The 25,400-nt window shown below is 33.2% G+C and overlaps 2 protein-coding genes across 4 annotated transcripts in view; one reads left to right on the top strand and one right to left on the bottom strand.

Annotated features, from left to right (window-relative positions):
- The window catches only part of LOC112045344 (mitochondrial carrier protein Rim2), a 35,512-nt gene extending 16,319 nt beyond the window's left edge, over window positions 1-19,193 (bottom strand). The window contains exons 1-3 of one of the 3 annotated variants that reach the window (XM_052887600.1): window positions 18,784-19,193; window positions 16,677-16,830; window positions 4,345-4,412 (exon numbers count right to left, since the gene is read on the bottom strand). In XM_052887600.1, coding sequence (XP_052743560.1) covers window positions 4,345-4,412; window positions 16,677-16,830; window positions 18,784-18,824 — 263 coding nt within the window. In that variant the 5' untranslated portion in view covers window positions 18,825-19,193. Of the gene's footprint in view, window positions 1-4,344; window positions 4,531-16,676; window positions 16,831-18,783 lie in introns of those variants that run through there. The other 2 variants (XM_024081491.2, XM_052887601.1) reach the window with 2 other exon arrangements.
- A 434-nt stretch (window positions 19,194-19,627) lies between these two features.
- Window positions 19,628-23,519, top strand: LOC112045345 (60S ribosomal protein L13a). The gene is made up of 6 exons (XM_024081492.2): window positions 19,628-19,786; window positions 20,161-20,291; window positions 20,564-20,673; window positions 21,833-21,978; window positions 22,617-22,739; window positions 23,394-23,519. The coding sequence occupies exons 1-6, from the start codon at window positions 19,766-19,768 to the stop codon at window positions 23,475-23,477; spliced, it is 615 nt and encodes a 204-aa protein (XP_023937260.1). The 5' UTR covers window positions 19,628-19,765; the 3' UTR covers window positions 23,478-23,519.
- Window positions 23,520-25,400: the final 1,881 nt, after the last annotated feature.

Below are 25,400 nucleotides of genomic sequence, written 5' to 3'. Positions count from 1 at the left end.
TTACACAAATGACAATAAGACCGCCCAATAGTGCCGCGTTTGGGGGACTTTTTTCATGAAAAGGACCTAAATCTATATTTCCGAAAGTGACTAATGTTTCATATGTTATTTTATGTTATCAATTACCTATTTATTGTTACAAATAATTATCTAAGCCGTGATAGTCCAGTGGATAGAACCTCTGCCTTCGATTCGTATTCTTAGGTTCGATTCTTAGGTTCAAAACCTCCTCCAACTTTAAAGAAATTTAATATCATGTCTCAAACGGTGAAGGGAAAACATCTTGAGGAAATTTGCATACCTGAGATTTTTCGTAATTTTCTGCGTGTGCGAAGTCTGCCAATCCGTATTGGGCCAGTGTGGTGAACTATTAGCCTATTCGGTCTTATTCTGAGAGGAGAATCGTGCTCAACAATGAGCCGAATATGGTTTGTTATTGTTAGGTATATATTTTAGGTGCTTTCGGTGGAAATATTTTAAAATTTAAGTTACAGTTATAACTATTAATAAAGCAACAGTAAAAAAAAATCTGGTTAGTAACAACTTTTGTTACTCTACCCTCCTCCCAACTTGTATTAATAACGATGTTATTAAAAGTTGTTATTAACCAGCTGTTTTTTTACTGTTGCTTAATTAATAGTTATATAATTTAACAGCCACATTTTCCTACATATTGCGTGGTACATTATCTCGTTCCGACGCTCAGAAATTTTCATTTCCTGGTAACTCAGTTAGCTACCAGAATCAAGAATTTTTGTAAATAAAAAATTGTACATCTCATCGAGATGAAGCTACTCACGAAAAATTAGCTTGTTAGTAACCAGGTGTACAAAATGTTCTAGGGATCCCGGACTAATACTAAAAACCTTGATTGAAAATTTGTTCCAGTTGTCACATTATATACATTTACATATAACCTTTAGTTCCAACTTATTTATCTCAAGCAATTATATCTGCTTGCGTAACACTGCGGTTTATTTACAACCCGTTATCAATTAATACAATACAATTATGTAGGTATTTTGTACCTGCATATAAACATCGTTCGTTTTGCGGAGCGAAAATAGTCCCGCTATTGCGCATAATAAATTATATCAATATCTCGAGGTTGAATTTAGTCCAGTGCAAACATAAACGTAAACATATGTAAATTTAATTACTCACATATCCTATAATAAACAAAACGTTCAAGATTATAAATAGACTATCACTATCGCAATGATGAAAACGCAAAATAGTGATACTACTTGAAATAACAACCATAAGTGATTCAGTAGTATTTTCAATAGCACACAAAGAAAATATATAAAGAATCGCTACTGAACTTCTTGCCGGCTTTCAAACCGATAGTAGAGTCAATACAAACAGACGAACTTAACGTTTATTTTTTTTTTTTTTTTTAATTCTTTACAAGTTATAGTTTCATATATATATAGTTTCATAGCTCTTTACTTGTAAACTAAGCCTACTTGGGTATTTTTAGCTATTATTATATACCCATTGAAATAGACATTATAAGAAAAGTTTGCTATGTTAACAGGGGCGTAGCTACCGCCGTATCAGCCTTATCAATGTTACGGGGCCCCCGGACTACAGGCCCCTTACGTGTAAAAGCAATGATTATTAAAATGTAATCCAAAATCTCATTTAATTCCTTGCGCGCCAAAAAGTTGGAAATATCCTACTTACGTTAAGTCATTGTCGTATGTATTCTAAGCGAGCATTTTTGTTTATTTTGTGAGAAATCTTTACTTTTAATTGGGCCTCCCAACTAATATATATACGCCCCCCTCCAAGGCACGCTACGCCACTATGTATGGTAAGTTTTGAAACCTTTATCGTTAAAATTAACACACCTAAATGTGGCTGGTATTTTTCCGGTTCACTCTATCTATCTTCGTCTAGCCCGAATGTCTTTGCATATCGTTATCGGCATTATGAGTCTATTGTATACAGAGTTATTATAGTAGGTATAACGATGAAAAACATATTGATAACCGTCTGCTTACATTGACTGGGATGCTAGGGTTGCTTTCTGAGCAGTAAATTAAAAAAAAAAAAAAATTATAAATCTAAAATTTTTAAAATAATTTCATCGCATCTAACGCCAATTTTGACCATAAAGTAGCATTGCAATATTTCTGTCTAAAGGATATGGTTGCCGATGAAATTAAAGGCAAATGAGGCTTTAAACATCGCGGCTTCAAGTTGATTGGAACTCGGCAGCGAATTGTAGGACCATGTTGATGTTACTCGTATTCTGCCGAGTGTTGCGATTGCAGCGTTCTAACTTCTTGTTGACGATTTCTCACTTAAAATCAGATAGACCACCTGTTTGCTACATTTTCGGTTACAGTATCTATTTTTATAAAAACTATATATAATATAATGTATAATATATTACAAGTTACAACACATACAACACTACATATTATATACGTAACAAATAAAATGAATACTTATAATATATAGTTCAATACAAAGTAATTTAATTTAACCACAAGTGGCCCCCTATTGCACATCATCAATCAAGTGTGTCCAGATTAAAAGAATATCTTATTTTAGGATGCGTTGATAACTAAATGAAAAATGTACAGATTAGATAGTCGTATTTAGGTATTTGTAAAATTGATATCACTTTTATCTAAGAGCACGAGGTATAATACCGATATCGTAACAAAATGTTGGTAATATGTTATGTGAATATGTTTGAACAGAACATTCGATTCATAATAAATAATGCTTTATTATAAAAAAGACCTAAACTAAGTCTAAACCTTTTAATCTCTCACTTAAGAAACTTTCGACCAGGAATCTCGTAATAAAAACTAAACAATCAAATAAAAACTAAAATTCTTTTTTTTTATATTTTACTGTTAAATTTTTCATCAAAACCGCTTCAAAAAAAACATAGAAAAGATCAATTAATACTAAGCTACTCGTAGTAGTAGTAGGTAAACTTGGTAGAAAAATATTTGGCACAAAAATAACACCGCGTGCAAATTCCTCACGCACGTCTCTCGTGACCGGGCGGTACCCCTTATCTATTAGCGCATGTGTGATAATGATAACCATTCGGCTCCTACTGGTTTCAACTAATTTGTCTTCATTTTGTTTGACTTTACAAACAACTGCGAGACAGAGATTAGAGCTTGCTCAAGTTTTCAATACGGGTAATAATGTATTGCACTGCTGATTTTTATTTCATGATTTTTGTCTTTGTAAACAACGAAATTATGGAGTTACTATTATCAATGCAGATGCAAAAGACTTAGATGAATGACAAATAATATACCATTACATTATACGTATTTCAGATTCAAATTGTAAAATTACAAATAAAATAGAAACTTTTTTTTTAAATCAACAAAATTATCAAAGACCAATGTAGAACTACTAGCTACAAAGTATTAAGATTACGCGTAGATTACTTGAACAAATAGAACAGTAGCACTTAACACAATTGATAAGGATAACCTTGGTCAGATCGTTGCGTAACTCATTGCAAAATACCACTTCTATGATATTTATTTACATGATATTTATATTGTGTTTATAAGATAAAGGATTTAATAATTTAACTGTATTTTTTCAAACATTACTTAACAGTAGCTACAATTTACGTTTATATATTGTAACACGATTTTATTCACAGTGATGCGACAGCGTCAGAGACAGATATAGATTAATTTTATTCATCACTGACAAAATATAAGACTCTAAATAAAGAAGTGTACAATTATAGACTACTGAATAATGACGTTAGTAAGTAAGTAAGTTAGTACATGACTTTTTTTTAATGTTTAGTGCTTTTTAGAGGATATGTATAAACATATCTATTTATTTAAAAACAAACTTAGTTTCACGTTGTTTGCCCGCGATGAAATGAACTGTTGTAAAGAAATTTTGCACCCAGTCTGGTTAAATTTGAAAAATAGATTTTTTTTTTACCTCATCAAGGTGGTAAATGATGATCGGTAAAATCGGTAAATAATAATATTTTGGTACCCTGTGAATTTCATTGTAACAAGTAAAATTTCAAGTATCATCAATAAAAAATTCGTTTTCAATACAAATTTTCATGAATTAATTTTCAGGGTATCATAATAAGTAAAACATATATTTGTACAGAAATTTTAAGTGGCACGTGGTCCACTCATGTCCAATGTTTTTCCTTCACCGTTAGAGACACGTGATATTTATTTTCTCAATATGCACATAACTGAAAAGTTGGAGGTGCATGCCCCAGCGCGCATTCGAATCGGAGGCAGAGGTCTTATCCACGGGTTTTCACTGTTCTCACATAACAATAATAAATATACATAGTTTGGTGATCGTTCTTACCTGAGGCAATGTATGAGACTCATCCTCGCCGCAGTCCTGGCGTGGCCGGCGCGTGCGCACTGCTGCACCTGGTAATTGTAGGACATCAGCATTCGATCTGCCTGCTTGGTGTAGGCGAACATTGCGCCCATCGTACGTCTGTAGCCCCATTTGCCCTCCTGCCAATTGCCAATTAATGTGATGGCGCTGTTCAAATCAGATGTACACAAAACTGAAACTATACTAAAGCCAAACTCAGTGTGGAATCTTTAAACAAACAAATTAAAAATGAAGGTAGTAAACACATGTAATTTCATACCTAATTTATTTAAAATTATGTTTTGTTATAAAATTTTATACAAAATATTATAATCAAATTTATTCATTATTTGTCATCAAATTAGGAACAAGTTAATTAAAATTATTATAAGGTGTAATTACTACCGATTTATACCCCTATTTTTCAACCTACCACCTGTTTAAACATATGTACGCATGTATCTGCAAATAAATACATTGATTGATTGATTTTTAATTTGTTTGTTGATATAAAATCCACACCGAGTTTGGCTTTAGTATAAACTGACAGAATGTAAAAAAAGATTACGAGTAATAGATGACTTTATTATTAAAACAAAGACAAGGTCTGTAAATTTGACACGAACGAATTTTCTTTAACAAAATCTAAAATTGTCTTGTAAATTTAGTTTGTTTTGTGTACAATTGAATTAGCACCATTTAATATTTATCATCAAATCTAAGGAGGTTAGTTTTAGGAGCAACCCAACGATATTTTATAATAGTTAGTATTAATATATTTAATATAAAGGCACGCGCAGCAGCATTTTATTTTAGTGTACAAGGCACTCAACTTCAGGTTTTTGTCGATCTCTGAACTTGCATTTTTGTAACAAATTTAATATCTCGAACGACAAAAAGTGAAAAATAAGTATTAGCTATTTTACACCAAATATTACATACGAGTAAGATAACCTTGTATTACGTTATTGTACGTAACACATATTAAACATATTTCAATGTTTTCTTCTCTGCTAAAATTAGTTACAGTTACTAAGAGCACATTTGTCTACTATGAATGAAATTATGATGCAATAAAGCTTGAGCTAAGTGCTGCGACAAGAAAGGACGGAAGAAAATTGAGCATGCACGAGAAAACAATGAACATTACTTTGTCTTAATCATTTTGTGTACATTCGTGAGTACATACAATCATAATAAAGCTGATTGACACAATCATTTGCAAACAAACTAAACTAGGGCACTAATTGAGAAACTAAGTTTAAATCTTGCTAAAATGCAATTAAATATCTATAACTTTAGGTTTCCAATGTAAGGTTTTAGCTGACATTGCAACTTAAATACATTATTTTGTAGCTACTTCAATATAAAATAATTTATTTAATTAGATATGGCGATCAATGTAGTTGCAGAATCGTAAAATATTGAAGGAGCAATCATTGTAATGTTGTTTAAGTTCTCACTGACTATAAAGTACATTTTATTACTAACCCATTAGAAACAGGTACGAGTAAGTATGTCTTATCACTACCTAAACAAAATTAAAGACCCTGAATCTAGTCAGAATAAGGACATACAAAGTCAATATAAACACGCTAAGCACCAATAAGACAGGTACAAAATTTAAACATACCGCTAATAATCAAAACTTGGGTAAAATTCTTGCTAACTATGCTAGTTTTAGATTTAGTAAAATTTTCCATCTACGAGTAGCTGTTTGGAAAATTTTACTTTAGGAAAGCCAATTTGTTTTGAAGTAAAGTAAAAACAATATAATACGTAAAGCTGTTAACCATTCTTATATGTAAGTCGCAAGCATTTATTAAATTTCACAATGGTTTCGTAAGCTTTCAAGTTGAATTACATAATGATTTCAACTAGATTGATCCAATTGGGTATAACTATAGGTACTCGTAATTTATGAACCACATGGTGCAATCGATTGAAAAAATCATAGGAACACCGATATGGTGTTGTTAGAATCATATTCTATGGATGGAATGTAAAATATGAGTATCATATTTATGTGTATAATACTCTTGAATTTGATATAGTTTTTAATTCAACCTTGAAGTTGTTTACATTACTCTAACATAAAAACGGCTAAAACGTAAAATTTTGAAAAATCAATATCAAAAATAGTTTGCGTTGAGGCAACCAATCAAAAGTCTGAAAGCGAGACGAAAGAAACGTCCAAATAAAACAGGAAAGCCGCAGCGAGTCAGCAATTGAAACAATTTAGAACTTTGGATACCTAAATTTTTCCATATTTATTACCTTTGTGGGTTTTAAGCGGGTCAAATCTTGGAACCTATATCATTGGAAGCACTTCCGGACATTCGAAATTTGGTATAATTCATTATTTTCAGTGACAATGCAAGGCACCATGGAGTCGGGCCTTACAGGAACGCTTAAATTAAAACAGACAAACCCATCGAGTTATGCTTCAATTGTCTTGACAAACCCTAGTGCTACATGATAGAGCAAAGCTTGCTTTTCTTGAATATATAATAATACATTAAATAATTGATTTGTTGTCATTATTTTCTGAACTTATCTTTTTAATGTTGCTCCTTCAAAAATACATCACAGATTATAATGTCTACAACTGCGTACACAATACAATGACAACAGATTGTTCGTAATTATTAGGAAATAGAGTAGTGCGCAAGATAAACAAACGACCTCAGCAGCCTCCAATAAGTTCGTTCGCCTTAATTAAGTTCAATGATTAAACGATGCATTGTAGTGTTGTTTCCTCAACGAAACGTCGATTGAGATACATATTATTATTAGGAATTGTTTATGTAAGTGAGCATTGTCGATTTTAATTATGTTTTAATTAAGTAATCTAGTTCAATTTACTATGAAGTCTCTAGTGCATCTAAAGTTCCAAATGTAAAATGTTAGCTTCACCAATGTCAGTAATAAAACATTAATTAATGAAACGCTTTTAGTGTTATTTCTTACCATTATTAGACAATACAAAATATTACAATTGTTGTCTATGTACCTATTTATTATTTACTAGCAGATTCCTTGCGGTTTCACACGCGCGTATTTCTCGTTCACGTAGGAATACGAGGATCAATAATAGTATAGATATTAGACAACTGGTAGCATAGCTAAAAACTTTTTCCCCGACTAAGTAATTAAAACCACAGTTTAGTTATTTTTTTTGTCGCAAAATACAAATTAAAAGCGTTGCATATAACAAATATCTACTAACGTAACAAAAATGTTTTGAATTATCTCGAAACAAAGAATGGTTTCACAGTCAGTATAAAGAAAGTGGAGTACATGTAAACAACTCGCTATCGCTATACAAATGTCGATCAATCAAGTTACTGGTAAATAAATTAGACGTTGAAACCTTAGATGGAGTCAGTTTCCTACAATGATTCACGTGTTTTGACGCCAGTAAATATAGATTTGATAAGTTAGGAGTAACGTTACGGCGTCATTGAGTTATAACAATTAGTTGCAGCTTATCAAAGTTCTGAATAGTTAATGGCTAATTTTCATTCCACAAAGTTAGATACGTTTTGTAAATTGATGCAAGAAAAACAACATATAGGTAAAATATTCGTTCATCATCATAATCATATCAGCCGATGAACGTCCACTGTTCACAACATAGGCCTTTTGTAGGGACTTCCAAAAATCACAATACGATGCAGGTGGCTCAGTATCGTGATCGTGAAAATATTCGTTGCTTCTTGTAAATTCAGCATACTTGTGTGCCACAAAAACGCTAAGTCTATGAGGATGGGTATTTAAATTATTTCTGTAACATTTTTTGTACAATAAAAAAAACGCGCAACGGTCATGGGTCAGCTCTAACGATAACTAAAAATAATAAAGGTACTTACTCGTATAATAGATAACATCTATTATCTACATTTTTTTCTAAATCAAGGGTAAGAACTTTGTATATTTTCCAACAAAAATGTAATCCTAAATATGTAATATAAAAAACGAAACAAACCAATTCACGTTAATGTTCATAAGGGCATAAATTCTGACCAAAATTATTAAAACCATGGAAGCCATGCAATGTACCGAACTTGTAGATAGATTCAACAAATAGAATATTCCTTCAATTGAAATTACAAATACGCCAGCAAAATATATACGCAATTTTGCTGACGAATTTGGCAGTATAAAGATTATAATAAGAACTAGTGATTTATATAGAACGACTGGTTTTACTTTGTAAAGATAAAATACAGAGCTCAACCAGCTATAAAAGTTTTAACGATAGCAAGCCGAATGCAATTTCTAAACAACTTTTGCAGTGTTTATTTATAGTATAGCCATTAACTTTTATCCACATCGTTAATGCTTTCATGCAAATATAAGTGGATGTATTTTATCCAATCCAAGTGGTAAAGTAAAGTGCGTAATAAAGTTAAAAAAAATAGTCATAGACAAAAAAAAATAGTTGTAGGACTATATTTTTAGAATTTATTTTAACCATGTGTGCTTAATGTTAAGCATCGAAAGCTTTTGAACAAAACCAAAAGTTGATTTGTGAGTCTTTAGTTTTGCAAACAATGAGATATGAGTATGTGGTAAATCATTCTCAATTTCAAATTTCAAATGGATGGAAATTAAAGAGAGAAAAAATAGAAAAATTCAAATTTTTCATCACACCCAATTTAAATACGTATAACATGTAAAATATTATGTAGTTTAATATAACTTTGTTGTGAATTTTCCTTTTTATAAACCAAGACTATTTCAAATGTGTTGTATTGTATTTTTGTGTGCAGATATTAAACGAGATCTTTGCTGATTTTGAAGAGATTTTAATGTTTTAATAACTCAACTGTGAGATTCATATAAATTTATATTTTGATTAAGTAAATATCCAATAAATTGTTTGTTAACGAATTTAGTTTTAAGAAAACACAATCTTGTATGCTCATTTACGTTCTTTCTTTTAAATAGGACGTTCGGGTCAACTTGAAATAGATAATAATCAACGCATTGCGCTGTTAGTAGTTTATACATTTAATATCATAAATGTATTTCTACATAGTCGATGCATTATATGTATAGAAGTTTATACGCCAAGTAGGTATATACATACTATCGCTAATCAAAGAAAACATGCCTATTAATAGCGGGGCCTTGAATTATAGCTTCGTAGGTTGTTCTGACATTGGGCAAGGTCGCTTTATCTAGACCATCTATGCATTGAAAGGGCTCTTATGTGAATTGCTCTTGATGCATTATCCAATTTAAAGTAAGAATTATGTCATAACCACTTTATAATTTTACAACAGTGGCCTTCAAGCTTTGTTACTGCTTTATTTAGCTAATGAAAGAGATTGGGCATTGAAAAGAATATTTTATAGAACCATTTCTCTGTGACATAAGCAAAGTACTTAGGTGTAATAGGTAATATTTAACACGTATCATACTCAAACAATCAAACCTTCGAGACTTGTACGTGACATTTATACAGAAATATTTGTTGGTATCAACTACGAGATCTTAACGAAAAAAAAAGAGAAAATGTACATTTATGCGGTAATAGGTACCTACCTTAGACCAAGAACGCAAATCTACTCGTAGTGTAGTATATACATGCAAAAATGTACCGCCGAATCCAGATCGGCTGGGCAGCCGCCTTTGGGAAAACTCAGCGACATCATTCAAAATTTCCAACTTTCCTTAGTGTCTGAAGACGAAAGTCTTCTTCAGTGCGTGTTGCCAATAACCTACGGATACGAGACTTGGTAGAATTTAAGTGACTGACCACTGACAAGCATAGCTCAGTGAGCCGCGAAACTGAAGTGGCAATGGGCAGGGCACGTCGTTCGAAGAGACCTAGCCGTAGCTGGGATCCCAAGTTGCTGGAATGGCGACCCCGCACAGGAAAGCGCAATGCTGGTGTGTATGTTGTTCAGAAAATTCAATATGGCATTTAATTAAATAAAAAATCAAAATCTGACAGTGTAAACAGTACACTACTGTAACAGGTTCTGAAAAACATTAGAAAGAAAAGCTTCTTAGCGAGTATCATTGTTTTGTGACGTCATAATACGCTAAAATATCGATACTGATATCGATATTTTAGCGTAATACAGATCGATGAATGATCAGATGATGAAAAAAGAATCACACTAATAAGTTTGCCTGAATAAAATGGTAACCAAATTATTATACAATAAGTCTATCTGCCGCTCTTTTGTATTATTCAATATTAATAAAAGAAATACGTTGCCAGTGCAAATTACGATGCATACGATGTAATACACAAGATAAAGAGTCAACGGTCTCATTAAAATGTGCCCTTAGGCGGCCTAGACTACTAGAATAGAATAGCTGTGTCAATAGCAAAACAACGCCTGCACCGGCCTACGTCTAAACTAACCGGTTCCATGTAAAAATAGACACTGCTGTAAGTGCATTGTAAAACGCTATATTGCTATAACTGAGCAAGTGCGTGACACAACTCAGAACGAGGTAAAATAGGTAGGTATTCTACCGTAGTTTTTTTTAAATAAGCTATTAATGTCGAAACATATAAAGGTGAATTATGAAGCTTGTTCGCGTTTGCATTTACATTTCAAAACATTATTGCCCAAAATCACTAACGCGACTGGCAGCGTGACGGTGTCTACGCTGAATAACAAACAACTGAGCTCAAGTCATCAACTACCCTCTTATTTCAACAGGATACTGTAGGTTTCTAATAGTGAAAGATTTTTTTTAAGAATTTTTGAATTAATGCAAACAAACGAATTTTTCCTCTATCTCTAAAATGTTAGTAGATTTTACACGTACGTTTTATCTTAATATATAAATGCGAAACGTCATTCTTCGCGAAATCTCAAAAACCGCCAGATGTATAAAGACAAAATTTGGCAGGGAGGTATTGTAAATTCGTAGTTAACCGCAGGCAGGAGGTATCCGCTAAGAAAGGATTTTGCGATAGGGTCGCGGGCGCCCGCAAGTATCAGATATATGCAGCTATTCTAGCTGCTATATCTATTATGTCTGCAGGAAGTCGTTTTAAGTAATACGAATGACTTACACTGATATATATAAACCAACACATTTCAACATGTATTTGGAATTATATTTAATTTTAGTTTTTTTTGTCTATTGTCAAATAAAGTCACAAGTTTATATTGCAGTAAATACAAATTATCAAAACATTTCGTTCATTTAAATTTCACATTGCTTACATTGAATTCAAATGGAGATTAATTTACATATTTACGTCACCCAGATCGCATTGTCCTTTCAAAGATGTTTTGTACGCATTTGACCTCGTTCAAATCTTGTTCAATATAGCAAATCTTAATTAGTACCCTATTATTGCTTCCTTGCTTTTTTAACGTTTATTTTGATTTGTTGTTAAAATAGAAATATAAATATTTGCTTTTCCGTTGCTTATCTAATCTAATACACGCCGTTTTATAATAAAAAAAAATGCAATTATAAAAATTAAGGAAGAGAGTTTTACCCTACTGTTTCAGAGGGAGAGTAGTTTTTTAAAGATGTTTTATTTATTTTTACATGTGGTGATTAATTTTTAACTTAAAACTTCAGATCAGATGGCCTATTCACTAAATTTGGTCTATTAGGATCGAATCAATAACAACCGCATTTTGCGTATTCCATAATGTTCCATTGTTAACGAAAATCTTAGTAATAAATATAAAATCATGTGACTTAGGAATCACTAACTAGTTGGTAATTTTCGTGTATATCTACTTTAAGTAAGAGAGAACCAGCTGAATTAATCAAGCGAGATATTGTGTTGTCTGTACGGGTTTTAATTTGCAACGGGATTAGTAACAATGGAAAGAGAACAGTATCGAATTTGGTTTCTGATAAGAAATTTAATTAAATAACATGACAACGTACATAACTACCGTGATTCAACTAGGACTTATCAGTCATTACACTTTACTGGTTAGTGGCTACCTTTCATTCTACCATATTGAGTAAGTGTGAAACCTGTAGACTGGCTGCTAGTGCGAAAGCTAAGGTTAGAGACTATCTGAGATTGTAGTTCAAAGTAGGGGACGCCCGCGACGTCGTAAAATTCAAATACTGTGGGAAACGTGTATATTTTCGGGAAAAAGTAGTATAACTGTTGCTCAATTACCTCCTCTATCGTCCAGTCCCGTTAAAAGTCCCATTAAAATCGGTTCCAAAGATTAGCCCGGACAAACAGAAAGACAGACAATTTAAAAAAAAAGCTTTTTCTTGTTTTGGTGTCGTGTAAATAACTAATCAGCACTATAATACTCGTAAATAAAATAGACTGACGGTTAAATTTTATTTATATGTATTGATGTATGGGTGTTTGTATTCTACTCCAGTTTGATGGTTTAACAGTTTACCACACTCGAAAACTCTTTTTTTAATTACCTTAAAAAATGATTTATTTTGAGCTTGTTTCAGTAAATCATCACCCAAAGGTGTCATGATAATATGGACTTCTTAGTTTTCAGAAATATAGCTAGGTTCGAGTATCATAAGGCATAACTTGTTATAAAATATAACAAGTTATGCCTTACCCACGTTACGATCAACAAAGATAGATCATTTTATATCGTCAATGCCTTGTAGGTATCACTTTTTGGAGTACGCCGCAGCTTCTGGCCGTAAAAGTGGTGTTCTCGCGAAGCGTTTTTTTATAGGATCGTATAAAATTGCGCAGCTAAATAATGCTAATTTACTGCTGGTACATAAATTATAAATTGTAGACGCGTAGGTACGAATATTAAGTTTTTTTTTACATTAGACAAATTTTTCCAACTAGAAACGACATGAAATACAAGTATTGAATGGTTACTGCATTGCGGAATTTCACTCACTTTGCAACGTGAATCGCAATTTAAAATCGCAATCGCAGATACTACTTTTTTTTATTCTTTAAAAGTAATCCCTTGACGACAATCTCAACTGATGGTAAGTGATGATGCAATCTAATATGGAAGCGGGCTAACTTGTTAGGAGGATGATGAAAATCCACACCCCTTTCAGTTTCTACACGACATCATACCGGAACGCTAAATCGCTTGGCGGTATGTCTTTGTCGGTACGGTGGTAACTAGCCACGGCCGAAGCCTCCCACCAGCCAAAACTACCGAAAGTGATTAATTACGAAATACCTATGCAGAGGATTTTTGTCGAATGTTGGGTGTTTCCTTGATCTTGTCGGTTTTTCGCGAAAATTACCAAATAAATTATTATATTTACTCTTTCACAACGTTTTTTGTCAAATTTCGGAAATCGTTCATTGCACCAAGAATCAAAAAGTTGCCAATGAATGTTTAAAACCTGTATTCATACGTAGTGCAGTCAAGGGCATAAATATTACAGTGTATGTAACCTATACACAGTCCTAAAGAAAGCTCAGGCGTACGCATGTGGTATGCAGCTGTGTTAACAAAACGCATTCAAACATGCGAGTTTATTCCATCAATTAAAAAAATATCTTAAAATGTAGTTTGTTGCCAACGGAAAAAATAGGAAATTCAGTACTCTTTAATATTCGGCACAAACAGATGCCAAAAATACTTCTGACATGAATAACAGGCGCCAAACCTGAACCGATAGTCGATAGTAATTTATGACTTATAGGTTGAGAAAATATTAGACTGATTTATAAGGTGCTTCTTATTTATTATATTTTATGCAAAAATTTAATTACGATTACTCATTTAACTTGAGTAGCGTAGTCACATAATTTCCTGAAAATTCTGCATCTGGCACTCTCATTTTAACAGGCCATATCCGGCTCACTGCTGAGCTCGAGTCTCCTCTCAGAATAAGAAGGGTTAGGTTAGGTCAGGCCACTACGCTGGCCCAATGCGGATTGGCAGACTTCACACACGCAGAGAATTAAGAAAATACTCTGGTATGCAGGTTTCCTCACGATGTTTTTCCTTCACCGTTTGAGACACGTGATATTTAATTTAAAAAGCACACAACTGAAAAGTTGGAGGTGCATGCCCCGGACCGGCACTATCTGGCGTTATCTAGATTCTAGACCGAATTTAATAGGGTACATAAATACGACGAATCGCTTTGAGACAAGGAAGCTAGCACCCTGCGCTGCAGCGTTTGCTTCACTCCTCTGCCTCCAGATAGATAGATATGTAAGAGCAGCTAATCTATACATATCATCAATAAACTCTGGATAATGCATGGCATAAAGTCTATTCTATTAAAACTCGGGTAAGGGTTTCTACGCAGACGAAGTTTCCGGCGCCTGCTAGTCATCACACTAATATTATAAAGGCGAAAGTTTGTGTGTATGTGTGTATGCGATTTTTGCTTCAAGTCGAACCGAGATGCAAATCGCGACCAACACACGATGAGTTTCACCGAACGTCATGCCGGCAGCGCTGTAGGCATGTGGGTATATTGGACTATGGGTGGCTAGCATATACTAATTTAAAGAGGTAAGTTTTAAATTTTTGTTTGTTTGTCCATACAGGCTCAGAAAACACTACTGGACGGATTTTAAAAATGATTTCACGATCAGCAAGGTGGCATAGGCACTCTATCCTCATATTCCCATGGGAATTAAACTGTCAATTATTTTTGTAATAACATGAGAATGTATGTGTATCGCATAACATGTTGATTATGTTGTGCAATTTGCACTATTGTTCAGTAGAATATGCAATTTATATACTTTTATTTGAATTGATATTAGTAGTGATTGTGCAAATAGGTATATAATGCTCTGCATACTACTTAAACAGTTTCCTGCAATCACAGAACGATCATCCGCTTATCTCCTTATTATGATTGCTGCATAATTTTCTTTTGCAAATAGAACACGTGGTAAACGTTATTGCAGGTAGATTACTACTTTACTACTTGACAAATAAATACCTACCATTATTATAATTCATGCTATTTATCCCAGTGGATTGATTGACTGTTACTACCTGAAATAGCCATGCATAAACATTTTTTACTTGAATAATCCCTGCAAATATTTTAATTGATTATTAATCCCTTCTTTCTTTGGTTTAGCGAGAAAAAACTAATCTCTCAATTTATTTTTAAACATTGTAAAAAGTTCACTAAAATCGGTTCCAAAAAAAAGTAGTTCTTGAGATTAGCGCGTTCTAGCAAACAAACAAACTTTTTAGCTTTATAATATTAGTATAGATATAGATTTAGTTGAGTATTCACATTTTATTTTTCAAAAGATAAGTCAACCAGTCACATGTTAGATATAGAATAACATCAAACAGCTATTTCATCTTTGAAAGTCTACCATATTAGATATAGACTAACATCAAACAGTTTATTCATCTTTAGAAGTCTACCATATTAGATTTAGAATAACATCAAACAACTATTTCATCTTTGGAAGTCTACCATATTAGATATAGAATAACATCAAACAGCTATTTTATCTTTGGAAGTCTACCATATTAGATGTAGAATAACATCAAACAGCTTATTCATCTTTGGAGGTCTACCATATTAGATTTAGAATAAAATCAAACAGCTATTTCATCTTTAGCAGTCTAGCACATTAGATTCAGTAATGTCGCTTAGTTACTTAATGCTTGATTAGTGCATTCTCATCAAAACAAATCATTTATGGCAGTTCAATTCATTTTATTTATCAGTAGCAAGATTTGATCCACACTAACAAGGCTTAAATTAAGTAATCTTGTGCAATCCAATAAGTTTCTCAATTAGCACCCTAATAAAATAAATAGACTAATTATACTATTTCTTATAACTAGATTCAAAATTATTCAATAAAATAGAATGTTATTAAAAAAACAATAATGTTGCTTACTAATAAATTACACACAAATAGCTAGCTCACAAAAACAACAAAAAAGTGAGTAAGCAATTAATTGTTTGCATAAATTGGATATAGAAATTATGGACACATTTTTAAGTCAACTCAGCTATAGAGAGCAGAAGTAAAGTAAACCACCACATGTGGGGAATTAGCTAAAAGTATCTAATTGTAAACAATGCAATAAAGTTTAAAATCTGCCCGGAGTGCCTCTACTATCAAATGGGATACATTAAATCCAAGCAATTGTTAATGTTAAATTCAATAATTAAATGTAGAAAATTAAATGTGTCTAATTAACACTTTACAAATTACTTTAGGGTCTCCTTTAGTTAACATATTTTAATATACAGTTTTTGGTGCAGCGATGATTCTCCATATATCTTTCAAGCTTTAAATTATAAGACAATTAGAGATAGACAGATAAAACAGACATGCACATGAGTATCACCACTACTAAAAACAAAAAAAAAACAGCATAAAAATATAGGTGTTTAATTACCTGATGTTTAGGAATCTTGGAGCATACTCGTTTGGACGTGGCTGCACCAGACGGTGGTGGTGGTGGGGGAATACCCACACCCTTTGAGGATTGTAGTCTTGTCTTAACTACTTCTAGCGGACAGGTGACTACTGCACCGGCTGTACCAGCAATCCTAAGCACAAAGATATATTTTTAATTAACCAACTACATTCTGTAATTAGTATTATAATAATTTAATTACTAGATGCCGCCCGCGACTTTGTCCGCTTGGAAATCAATGTAAGCTTTTAACCCGTATTTCATCACTTTTAGGGGTTGAATTTTAAAAATTCATGTATCACATTATATTTTGAATTTTTTTCATTATTTTTGAACAAATTTTTAAAACTGTAACTCTAAAAATGAAGGACCTTCCATACAATCTTTCAACTCCTATTTCACCCCTAAAAAGTACCGTATGTTTTGCTCCAAGGTCCCAATTACCATAATACCAAAATTCATCTTGATCGGTTCGGACTTTTAGCCATGAAAAGGTAACAGTCAGACAGACATGTTTGTCTATGTGAGTGATCTACCTATGTGAGTTTAGGATTTTTACTATCTTGGGTTCTTGAACTATGTAATGTACATATATTTCCTTTCCTGTAACTTGGCCATTCAGTTGTATATACTATGTTTTTATCGCTTGTATTAAATAATACCTGGTATTATTACCTACATAGTTTGAAATTCTGAAAATTTTAAACTTTAATATCACCATTATTTCATTTATTTATGATGAGTAAACTATCTGTATTAATTCAACTAACTTGCTTACTGTGACAATCTTGTTAACCTAGCCTAGCTTTACAAAACTGTGTCATGTTACAATTTAATCCTACTGTCCTAAATGTTGTATATTTATAGTATACATCATACTTGGCCAATTTTTTATGCATTTTTATTATAAAAACTACTAAATTAATTTTGTTAAAAATAATAAAACGGTTATACCTATACAAACATTGAAATTACACAAGCCATCAAATTCAAATTGACTTACAGCTCTTTTATAGGAAATTATATGTATTTAATAACATTAGGAAATGTATTTATTAACATTAACATTAGGTTAGAAATTACATTCTAAAAAGAAACCTACAAGAAACCCAGCAGTAAGTAAAGAAAAGTAATAAGTTATCAGCAGTAAAAAAAAGTATAACTGACTTTTTATAATAAAAAATATACACATAAAAAATTAGAGAAAATAAAAATTAAGTACTAAAAGTTAAATTAGATACCAAAAGAAAACCAGCAGAACACAAAAAGAAAATTCACAAGTCTGTAACTACTAAATTGATTTTGATCCAATTTGTACTGATAGATTAAGCGAAGTTTAAAGCAACATATAGCACTGAAATATAGTTTCATCTAATCCATTGGTTCCCAAAGTGGTCCAGATGACCATCAAGAGTCCACTGGAGACTCAACAGGGGTCTAAATTGTCACAATAAAAAATGGGGGTTAATGGTTTGTAAGCGGGGTTTTATAAAAAACGAGTGAGATTTTTTGAGTCCTGTTAAAAAGTAAAGTTTTTTAAATGCTTCCAATTTTGCTTTTTTTTACATTCACTCACAGCACAATTAATTAATTAATTCAGCAATCAATTCTCACTTTTTTTCGAAAACTGATAAATTTGTTGTTAATTTACTTTAATTGGAACTGAGCTGTAACGCTAATTTCCATAGTTAGATATTTTTTCGAAATTTGAGAAATGGTAGAACTGTTAATACTGGGATTCCACCGGAACCAGCTAGATTTGTAAAGTGGTCTATGAATAAAATATATTTTGGGAACCTCTGGTAAATTATTTTGCTTTACATGGTTTACATTCTAAGCCATGTAAAGCAAAATAACATATATACACATAGAATTGACATAACCTAGAGCTAGGAGGATCAAGACAGTTATAAATATTTTAATTTTATCGAGTTTCATATCATAGCATATAATGAGTGTCGTAAACATCGACAGTGGTCAACATGTACCAGTTTGTACACCCGATACTTAAAAAAATATGCTAATAACTTATTGCGTATCAGTAGCTTAGGTAGGTAAAAAGTAAATAAACAAAACAATAACCTACCCGCCAGCCAGTAAATGTATCGCTGTATCCTTTTGAGACATTTTAGCGCCACCGGTTTAATTACATGACTGCAAATTACGACGTCTAAAAATAAACAATGCACTACCACCACATATAGCAACGTCGGCACAGTGTTTATTTACCAAGTACACTTTTGTATCACGTAAAAGTTACATCATAGAATAAAACAAAATAAAATAAAACGATATGAATTACACTTAAAATCCTATTAATTTTAACAATATTTTTAAACACAAGTTCCAGTCGGATCTCCACAATATCTCATACAATAACATCAACAGATAACTTTCGGCACTGAACTGATTGAAGTCAAGCTATTTAAACGTAAACAGCCAACAGGGGTTCACGACGTGCGTAATCACACGTTCGCATCGTTCAACTGTTTTGAACCCAGCTTGAAAACCGAGTGCACAGCATTCTAGTTTTTATTTAGATAGGCAAAGGGCATAAAATAAACAAAAAGCTCATCGTCTTTTCATTATCCACAGACTACATAACTCGACTATTTGGGCCAAAATTGCCAGAATATAAAACTGTTTTTGCTCTGGTGATTTTTTTTGTGCTGAATTTCTAGCAGCTATTTACGCTCTTCAAACCTCAGTAATTCAGCATTTAATAATCCTTCACAATCACAAGCGGGATCGTTCGTTTTGGCTTGCGGGTGCATATCCTTGTTTGTCCAGCCGATCGAGGTTTCTAGTCTATAGTGATCTGTGGATCGAGGCCATTTATTTACTTCTCTGTCTACACATCAGTCTAGTTTTTAGTCAGTGCATTTTTTCAGACCCAAAAATCGGCATACATGACGTGTGTTGTATATTTACACTCTCGCTGCTCGCAGCAATTCCCAAAAACACTCGAATCTATGTCGATAGAATTTGTTACTTTAAAAAATCGTTGAAAGTATCCGGTAGCCATATTTCTTTTAAAAGTTATCCTTTTCCGTTTTGTTGTCGAGAAAATGACGGGCTTTAGTAATAAGGTGAGATGCAAAAATAGTATTTTTACTCTAAATATTGTGTCAATTTATTCTAAACTTTCTGTGTAATCGTTAAAAATCGTTCATAATAATATTAGTGCTCGATGTTAATGCAAACGCTGTTTAAAATGCCGCTGGATGATGTACACGTGCCGCCGTGTTGTGTTGAAAGTAAAAGAACCAATATTCAGTATTATATCTGTATATTTACTGAAACCTATAATATTCTTTTCATAAAAAAGCTGTGGTGTTAACATATTTGCGTTATTCTAATTTTATATATAAAGGTGGTTCATGTTTTTGTTTATAAATTTGAGGTTAGAACAAGGTTGTCTGTATTTTCGTAGACACTCAAGTTGTATGTATACTTGTTACAGTCCATAGTAATAGACGGCCGCGGCCACTTGCTGGGCCGGCTGGCTGCAGTAATTGCCAAGGTACTCCTAGAGGGAAACAAAGTAGTTGTCGTGAGATGCGAGCAGCTCAATATCTCAGGAAACTTCTTCAGGTAACATTTTATGATGATTTTTTATTACCTATCTACTCAAAATAGCCAGTATGAGTCAAATTCATAATATTTTACATATTATTATAAACTGTTAATATCAATGTATTGCTTTATACTTGAAGGTTTTTCTTACTAAAATGATGTTCTTTGGGTAATTTGCGACTGAAAGAGTATATGTTGTCACTTGTATGTACTATCTGATCAAAATTATTCATATTGTATAGTTAAAACAACAAACTTGCATATATTTCTATATAATTTATAAATTTCAGGAACAAGTTGAAGTTTATGTCATTTTTGCGCAAACGGTGCAATGTGAACCCCGCACGTGGACCATTCCACTTCAGGGCTCCATCTAAAATCTTGTGGAAAACTGTCAGAGGTAATATTTCTGTATTTATTTTCATGTCTACAGTAGATGTCTTCTATTTTGTGATCATTCCTTCGAAAGTCATACTTGATCCTTTTCTTCATAACTAGAGAGATGATTATTGGGGGTGTAGTAAATTAAATTATATTGAATTGTTTCAAAAGTAAAATTCAATGGATGTAATGATTGTCTGTATGTGAAGTCTGCCAATCCACATCAGGATTGTTTTGTCCAGCGTTGTGGATTATTAGCTTAACGCCTTTCATTCTGTAAAGACTTGTGCTCAACAGTGAGTGAAATATGGGTTGTGAATGATGAATAATGTGGCACATGCAGCTAAAACATACTTCAGGTTGATGGACACTTTGTAGGATGTATTCATATTTCATTACATGCCATACAAACATAGGCTTATTTAGTGGGTGGGCTATGTTCGACCTGTGGATCTGTGCCCACCCTAGGATTCTGGGCTACTGCTAATATGGAATTTTATTATGATACTAATAATAGACTTGGTGGGGACACACACACTAGGAAATAATCCTAGATATGCCAATGCATACAGAGAGTAAGAGTAGAGTAGTATGTTGTTTGCAGGAGATGGTTTTCCACTTACCATCAGGTAGGCAATATGTCAATTATATCTATGAAAAAAAAAAATATTGCTCATGATAGATACTCATTGATTAATTAAACTGGCTCTTGAATGTGTATTGTGTCATGTGCCAATATCAAATCCAAGATGATAGTGAACTAAGTTATCTATGGGTATAGTTATATACAACATGTTTATCCATGTATTTAAAATATAGGATAGAGTGATGATACATAGAGATGTATGACATCAAAACTATTTAACTTTATGGTTTTGCACTGCTAATTCGCCTTCAGTATGCCTAATGTTTGTCTGTACACATTACTTTTCAACTAAATTAAATCTGTGTTCCACTAGTAGACATTCTATACAAAAATTAAAGAAATCTCTGGTTATTTCTACAAGCCAACTTTCTTAACTACAGTGATAGCTGCTGTACCTTATGATTATTTAATTTTTATTACCTACATTATTTGATGGTTTATGATAGAACAACAAAAATGAAGCCATTAAGTTTACTTATTTAATTGAACCTATGTTTATAATGTATTAAAAAAAGTTTCTGTTTTGTTCAAGGCATGATCCCACACAAAACAGAGCGTGGAAAGGATGCACTGAGGAGGCTCCGATCCTATGATGGATGCCCCCCACCTTATGACAACCGCAGACGTGTTGTTGTGCCCGCCGCACTCCGCGTGTTCTGTCTCAAACCCGGACGTAAGGTCTGTATTAATTTGTACTAAAGCATTTGGAATTTTACTTTAAACTGTGCAGCAGTTTGACTGCTGGGTGTAAACTTTTTACCTCACATCTGTGTGGGCCGGTAACCTATTTTGCCTCTTAAAATAAGATTTCAAAGTCAGTAAGTTGTTTATTGAATAAAATTGGTAAAGCTTATTTTGACAATAAGTAGTATTTTTATAATGTTATAAATTCATAGTAACTGAATAGTGAAGGAGTGTTTGACATGCTTAATCTGGTTTCTAAAACAGCAAATATCTACAAAATTTCTTGACATTTTGTTCACCAAAAGGATTTTGTTGCAAGTTGACAGACATGAGAGTGAATTTGCAACTAATCTGATAATAATAATTGATTATTTTATAACTAATATTACAAATGTCAAATAGGTTATTTGTTACTCATACTTGCCAATACAGCTGAATTGTTCTGACAAATAAGATATAGATGGACAGTATTTCATGAATTATGATGTTATCAATTGGGTAATTTGCGACTGAAAGTCATTTGACTGTTGTTGAAATTTTGAAGATTCTGATATTTATGACATTGGCTTAAAATAATTTAATATCAAGTATGTTACCATTTATTTTATAAATAAACTTTGTTTACTTTTCAGTACTGTCACGTGGGCCGCCTGTCACATGAGGTCGGCTGGAAGTACCGCGAAGTTGTCCGCAAACTGGAGGACAAGAGGAAGTTCAAGACCATCCACAGAGTTGCTTACGAGAAGAAACTCAAGGTTTGTAAAAGTGTTTTACTGTTAATTATCTAGATTACATCAAATCCAACTGTAAAAATGCAAATGTTGAGTTTCAAGCCAGTTTGTTTTCTAGATGGTAGTCATACAAATTAGACTTTTTAAGAGTGCTTATAGTCATCGCCTATTAAAAAGTGGATGCACAATCAGCAACCAAAAATCATCCTTACTCAATGAGTGCACACAAAAAGTCAACACAACTTCTTAGCACTCAATTGAAGTTGCATTTGCAAATACAACCTTAAACACAATTCTTAAGGTTGTATTTGCTCTGAATTTGGGATTTTATTGAATAAAGGACTATATTTAAAGGTATAATTTTCGTTACCCAGTAACGAAAGTTTCGTGGCCAGTTATTAAGTGAACTTTTCTACATGATTGTGCATCCTTTTATTATAAGAGGTCACTGATTATAGTGCATTAATGAAACTGCAATGAATGAATGGAAACTCGAAACTAAGGGAAAATCATAGGATCAAGTGCTTTTTGAAAACACCAAGTTGAAATGATGACCTTTAATTACCTACATTATTTGATGTGTTATGAAAATAAATATAAACTGATTATAATAATTGTTTATGTTTATATTTCAGTAGTAATTATAAGTTTTATATCAGTGGAATCCTATGTTCACAGAAAATCACCAAGGATGCAGGCGAGAAGGTAGCCAAGGCTACAGCTCCCTTCACTGCAGTGATGCAATCCTATGGATACAATTAGATCTAAGGGAATTATTAAAAAAAATAAACCTATGGTTGCCCATACTTTGTTTCATTTCTAACTAGTTGTGCCTTGCAGTTTTACCTGTTTAAAGCCTGGTCCCATACCAAAATGTCTAAATATCTCAGCCTATTTTCATTTGGTTCGGTTTAAATGATGTAACTATAGTCTGGCAAGTTCGTTGATAACACTCCCATGATATGCGGGCGACGGGGGGAAAGACTGCGCGGGTGTGAAATCCTGCGTGCGGGGAAGTGACGTGCACACAGTCGTGGGTTTTTCATTCATCGCTACACGCCCCCGCCCCCGCCCCGCGTGCAACATCGGTAGTGTTACGAACGAAGTTGCCAAGCTTATAGCACGACTATTTAGTACATTATAACCACACCTGTGGCAATATGAGGATCTTCAGAGACTATTTTATCTGCTGATAATGTAGCTTTGATAAGAGCCGCAATAGCCCAGTGGATATGACCTCTGCCTCCCGGAGGGTGTGGGTTCAAATCCGGTCCGGTCCGGTCCAAGCTCGAGTCTCCTCTCAGAATGAGAGGGGTTAGGTCAATAGTCCACCACGCTGGCCCAATGCGGATTGGCAGACTTCACACACGCAGAGAATTAAGAAAATTCTCTGGTATGCAGGTTTCCTCACGATGTTTTCTTTCACCGTTTGAGACACGTGATATTTAATTTCTTAAAATGCACACAACTGAAAAGTTGGGAGGTGCATGCTCCGGACGGCGGATTCGAACCCACACTCTCCGGAATCGGAGGCGGAGGTCATATCCACTGGGCTATCACGGCTTCTTTATACAATACTAAATACAATTGCTAAAGCGTTAGCTTTAGCGTTCTGTGTTCTTTGCTATACAATTTGTATAATATCAACACATAATCACAGGTAGATAGAGAAGGAAGTATCCCGGAAAAATAAATGGTTCCCTCGGGATTCTTTGAAAACTAGAATTTTACTTGGACGAAGTCGCGGGCGTCCGCTATTTCTAAATAAAGTTGAAGTGTCTCTGTTTTTTCTCAAGTGGTTATAATAATTAATCCTCTGACGATATGTATTTACACGATACTAAAACATATCTATCTCTGAAATGACTGAACTGATGTTATTAGGACTTTCACTGGAAGATATAGTGCAACATGTTACTTTTATCCCAAAAAATACCTGGTCCCCATGAGGTTTGTGTTTGTTTAGCTACAGAGGGTAAATAGATAATTTGATCCTACAAATATGTAGTACTGCTTTGTCCTGTGGCTACTGAGGCGATTTGGCTAAAATGAATGTAAATAGATTTTACTCTGGATTAACACTTAGACGAAGTCACGGTCCGCTAGTTATTAAAAAAAATATGTATTTGTAAAACGGGTAGGTATAAGCAAATCCAAATGAAAAATCTAGTATGAAAAATGAGTAGGTAGATCTGGGTTGACGTCATAGATTTTCAATTTACGAGTCCTATATCCTGCTCCAGTAGGTTTGATCAGATAATTATATTTCACGCGCGTTGACAAATTTTCTTGTGCAGCTGCGACCAGCGATAAACACTGAATAGGCGATATGTAACGAAACAATATAAGTCTTGATACTTGAATCCAAAAGTCTACAAAGCATGCATAAAAATCATATTCATACGTAGGTACTTAATCTTAGTTCTAGAGTTTAGGCCTACTATGTAGCTCCAATGCGCCAGACGAAAGAAAATTAAGACGTATCATATTTACATATTTTTGTAAAATCTTACATGGTCAAGTCGCTAAATCAGTTGGTATCATTTACGAATGCCCACTGCTCAATGAAACCGCCTCGTTGCACATTCGCAAGTTCTTCATCGCTAACTAAAAAAACTAAGTAACGGTTTGAAGCATAATACAATATCTATTTAATTTCAATATCTATCTAAATGAAAGCGTAAA

Source organism: Bicyclus anynana, chromosome 19 (genome assembly GCF_947172395.1).
Source record: "Bicyclus anynana chromosome 19, ilBicAnyn1.1, whole genome shotgun sequence".
In the NCBI taxonomy this organism is placed as follows: domain Eukaryota; kingdom Metazoa; phylum Arthropoda; class Insecta; order Lepidoptera; family Nymphalidae; genus Bicyclus; species Bicyclus anynana.
Note: the sequence above shows the minus strand (reverse complement) of the source record. Positions and strands in the feature narration are given on the sequence as shown.

Bases quoted from the DNA above. Each gene is read 5' to 3' on its own strand.
- LOC112045345 (XM_024081492.2), top strand. From the start codon at position 19,766: ATGACGGGCTTTAGTAATAAG. The intron at 20,674-21,832 runs GTAATATTTCTG...GTTTTGTTCAAG, and splicing joins CTTGTGGAAAACTGTCAGAG to GCATGATCCCACACAAAACA. The intron at 22,740-23,393 runs GTTTGTAAAAGT...CTATGTTCACAG, and splicing joins CTTACGAGAAGAAACTCAAG to AAAATCACCAAGGATGCAGG.